Here is a 5,006-nt window from a genome sequence, read left to right as displayed (position 1 = left end):
TTGAGGTTCCTCCGTGTAACCTCATTGGTTAAGTAGCTTGACGAAACAGGATTCTTAGTTTTTATCTAAATGGGCCAAAAGGATGTTGACAAAGTGAGCGTATAGTTTTAGGTAAGTCACAGGTGAATCAACTCCGTTAAGCCATCCTCTCCCACCCACCTCCCTCTTCCCCTTCTAATCCTGAGTCACAGGTGAAGTTTTGTTTTAGCCCCACGTAAGGCACCTATGAGGTAAAAATCCGAGGGTTTGAATCACAATGGGATTACATAATTAGCGGTAAACCATTGATGGCCAGGAAAAGGAGGTGGATTTTCAGCTCAGAGCAGTCATAGGCAGCACGTACCTATTGACACCTGAAGTGCTGACACGTTTGGAGATGCGTTGATGTGGAAAACTTTATGTTAAAGGTGTGTAAGTTACTACTGGGTGTAGGTACTCAAGACAGTTTAGCTCATATATAGGTTAGTGTGTGTTTCTTTAAAGGTTAGAAACCTGAAGACAAAGATCCCATCATTGAAGTTAGGTTGCACCTCCTTCAGTATCTGAGGAATGCTTTGCACAAGTAGGCAATAAATGTTACATTATAGGGACTCTGCCACAGAACCTGGTGCAGTTTTATCAGCTTTTTTAACACATGAAGGATTTACCTCTATTTTAGTAAAAAAAATCTATAAGGGTCTAAACATTTTTCACTCCTCTGCTTTCTCCCACATCATTTCTGAAACTGTAGCCCATCTTTTAAATTTCTAAAGTAGTAGACTTTTATAGTAAAGCATCAAAGGTAAATAATTTGTTTTTATATTGCCTCAAGAGTAGTTAGACCCAAATTCCTAAGTTTTGGTAGGCTCAATTACACATTGCTAAAGAAATGAATTATGTGCATTTTTGCTTTTATATTACCGTTAAGGTGCATAATCTGTACCAGATCATATATTCTGAATTTTGACAGTTGTCATTTCTGTTCTTTAGAGGATGAACCATCTTCACAAACTATTTTAAGCCAAACAGTCTCAAAGAAAACTATCCAGAGAACACAAGAAATTCCAGGTAAGAAGAATGATTTTATTTTTTGCCTTACCTGCCATCTTTTTCATTTCTTTTTTTTAATGTACACACTATAGCCTGGTTCATCAAGGGTCCCAATCATAACTTATTCAGAATTACAGTGAATCTTCTCTATAGTTTATTGAGTTAAACCATATAGGTATATGTCATGAAAAGATGGAATGGATACTTGAGTATCTACTAATTACGAGCCACTTTGGATATGGTAATTCATTCACATAACTCTGCAGGATAGATGTGCCCATTTTATAGGTGAGAAAACTGAAGCTCAGAGAGGCTAAGACCCTTCTGTATGTTTGCATGATAATGTGACAGCCAAAATCGGCTCCAGATTTGTCTTCTTCAAAACCCTTTCATTTTCCCCAAGTACCTCATTGTCACTCTCCCATGTAATAATTAGCCACTCAGTGAAATTCATTAAGTGTGCTGTGAGTGAATATGTCTCACTACCTTCCATTTAAAATGGATTAAGTGGGGGCACCTGGCTGGCTTAGTCAGTGAAGACTCTCGATCTCAGGGTGGTGAGTTGAAGCCCTACATTGGGCATGGGGCCTACTTAAAATAAATAAGAAACTAAAAATAAAATGGATTGAGTGATCTGTATAGTCAAATCATGGCATGATATGGTCAATATTTCATCAAATCTAAAATGTCATCAGTTGTAAGATCCACCATCGTTTTATGTACCACCTAGAAGGAAGAAATGCTGCCAATTAAACTGTAACATCCCATAGATTGTATGATGCATCCCAATTTCAGAGATGTTAAAGACTTTTTTTTTTTGAAGTTTATTTATTTTTAGAGAGAGTGAGCGCATGTGGGAGGGGCAGAGAGAGAGGGAGTGAGAGAATCCCAAGCAGGCTTCACACTGTCAGCACAGAGCCCGATATGGGGCTCGAACTAATGAATTGTGACATGATGACCTGAGCCAAAACCAAGAGTCGGATGTTTAACGGACTGAGCCACCCAGGCACCCCGCCCCCCTCAATTTCAGAGATGTTAAAGTGTAAAAACATTTGCATTTTATTATCAATGTAACATAGACTTAGGCTATGTTGACAGTCTACTTAAGTTTTAAAAGCTGTTAAAACTCTTTTGGAAAGCAAGGAAATGGATTTAGTTCAGTTGCTAATGCTTAATTCCTTTGGTTTTTAGTTCCGTTTATTTTCAGTTTGCTGTTTTTGATATTAAGAAAGTCCCACAACAGTAAAACTCCTATCTTGACTTGTTTCCTTAGCCATTGCTTCTAATAAGATTATGCTTTATGATTTGACCTATTCTGTCCTCAATTTAGAATAAGGTACATCTAGTTCAAGTTTAGTTCTAAGTAAACACGCCCTTTATATTTAATTCCTTGAATTGCCTATGTTACTGGGTTAAGATTATAAACTATCTTAGAAAAATGCTTTGAGTAATAAATGCTATAGATTTTCCCAGCCATGTGGAAAAATCATATTCTTGAAATTTTATCATAGCATATTTATTTGCTTATCTCTTACACCTAGAGAAGCAAACTTTTCTAAAATTTAGAGTAAACGTATAAAAATTATGGTGTTAATTTAAGTAAATTGATAGAATGAAGACTGTTGAACACCAGCCTATAGACCATTATAAAACTGTTATATAATAAAATACCTTGAACAGTCTTTTGGAGTTCACATTAGGTCTATGTTTAAGGACCACTAACGAGGTACACAGCTGCATAATGTTGTGCAAAGCTCACTGGACTTTTCTTGTGTTACCCACCCACCTTGAGACACGGGCCTTTATCCTATCATTTCCCCTGCCTAACCCGCAAGGCCACTGAGGAAATGATACAGTGCATGCATATTTTGTACACAGTAAAACACAGATACAAGGAGTCCCTCCCGCTCCCTGCCCCTTATGGTACTTTACAAGAGGTGTGAAGTTCATAAAGTTTTGCTTAAGCATTTCCTTTTCTCAAGAAGCTTATGTTGTAATTAGAAATGGAAAAGAAAAAACATTTCTCAGTATAGATAATAAATTGATGGAACCTATGCATAAATTACCTGGAATGTATCAGTAGTGTAGCATGCATATAAGTAGAAATGAGGATATTTACATCTTTGGGAGATTTGAGATATTAAGAATTCAGTGGTACATTTATTTATTTCTTTATTTATAAAAGAGCTTTTTTAAAGTTTGTTTATTTTGAGGGAAAGAGTGAACAGGGGAAGGACAGACATAGATGGAGGAGAATCCCAAGCAGGCTCCATGCTGACAGCATGGAGCCAGACGTGGGGCTCGAGCTCACGAATGGTGAGATCATCACCTGAGCTGAAATCAGGAGTTGATGTTCAACCAACTTAGCCACCCAGGCGCCCCGAGAATTCAGTGGTACTTTTAAAAATCATCCTGCAGGGGCGCCTGGGTGGCTTGGTCGCTTAAGCGTCCGACTTCGGCTCAGGTCATGATCTCACGGTCCGTGAGTTCGAGCCCCGCGTCGGGCTCTGTGCTGACAGCTCAGAGCCTGGAACCTGTTTCAGATTCTGTGTCTGCCTCTCTCTCTGCCCCTCCCCTGTTCATGCTCTGTCTCTCTCTGTCTCAAAAATAAGTAAACGTTAAAAAAAAAAAAATTAAAAAAAAAAATCATCCTGCATCAAGCACTTGGCATGCTTCAAGGAAAGAGTTTAGGGAATTATTGAACAAATGCTTATAATGTGTGTCTAGCGGAGGAATTATGTAAATAGTAGTCACTCTTTGATGGAGTACTACTTTAAGTAGACCTTTCCCCTTATAGACTTTCTGTTTAACTTTCATGTTGAAAAATAGTGCTGTAATTGTATATAGGACCACTGGTGTGGACTGAGAGAAATCTATCCAAAAATAAGAATAAAGACCAAAGCCAACGGGCCACCTTCTAAAACAACCTACTAAAGACAACTACATCATCTGCCTTCCTGTTTTTCTAAGCCATGAGAAATACTGATTAGTTTAGAACAGGGATACAGATTGAACTCTTATTGTTTGAAGTTCCAGAATTGAAATGTTTTCACATTAAAATAGTCATTGAGTTGTTCATTCAGTTCAGTCCATGTATGTATATATGTATGTATGTATGTATTTATTTTAATGTTTATTCTTGAAAGAGAGGAAATTCTTGAGTGAGGGAGAAGCAGAGACAGAGAGAGGGAGATATAGAATCTGAAACAGGCTCCGGGCTCCAGGCTTCAAGCTGTCAGCACAGAACCTGATGCATGGTTTGAACTCACAAACTATGAGATCATGACCTGAGCCAAAGTTGGACACTTTTAACAGACTGAGTCACCCAGGTGCCCCAGTCCATGTATTCTTACATAACTGTTCTGTGGTCAGATTCATTCCTTTCTGGAAATCATGGAACTATTTTACAATATAAAATTATATTGGGAGAACTTCATTTACTTTTCCTAAAGTTAAATAGGTATTTTTGTTCCAACAGTTGTGGTTTCTAGTTAAATAATCATAGATAATTATTTTTGAATATCTACCATTTTGTCATGAACATTTGATTCTCTGGCTGCTGAACATTTGATTTTTTTGGAGTATTCATTCTCTAGATCTTTACTGAATACCTACTTTATGCCAGTCCCCATGCTAGATGCTGGGGGTGCAGCAGTGAGCAAAAGCAGACAAGGGAAGAAGATTGCTACAAAATAAGGGTACTTGCTCTTTTATTCTCTAATAATATCTCTCTTTGGTACTCTGTCTCCTTGAAGCATCTTCTCTAAGGATATGTACATAATAGAGCGTACAGGAAATACTTCTTTTTTTTTTTTTAATTTTTTTTTTTTTTAACGTTTATTTATTTTTGAGACAGAGACAGAGCATGAACAGGGGAGGGTCAGAGAGAGGGAGACACAGAATCTGAAACAGGCTCCAGGCTCTGAGCTGTCAGCACAGAGCCCAATGCGGGGCTCGAACTCACGGACCGCGAGATC

The 5,006-nt window shown here is 38.0% G+C and overlaps 1 protein-coding gene across 4 annotated transcripts in view; it reads left to right on the top strand.

Moving 5' to 3' along the window:
• TOR1AIP1 (torsin 1A interacting protein 1) overlaps positions 1 to 5,006 on the top strand; it is a 42,488-nt gene that overhangs the window by 1,606 nt on the left and 35,876 nt on the right. For all 4 annotated transcript variants that reach the window (XM_042976659.1, XM_042976657.1, XM_042976655.1 and 1 more), the window contains exon 2: positions 970 to 1,047. In XM_042976659.1, coding sequence (XP_042832593.1) covers positions 970 to 1,047 — 78 coding nt within the window. The remainder of the gene's footprint in view (positions 1 to 969; positions 1,048 to 5,006) is intronic.

The sequence above is a fragment of the Panthera tigris genome, chromosome F3, assembly GCF_018350195.1.
Source record: "Panthera tigris isolate Pti1 chromosome F3, P.tigris_Pti1_mat1.1, whole genome shotgun sequence".
Taxonomy (NCBI): Eukaryota; Metazoa; Chordata; class Mammalia; order Carnivora; family Felidae; genus Panthera; species Panthera tigris.
The sequence above is the reverse complement of the archived record's forward strand: the minus strand, read 5'-3'. Positions and strand labels throughout refer to the sequence as shown.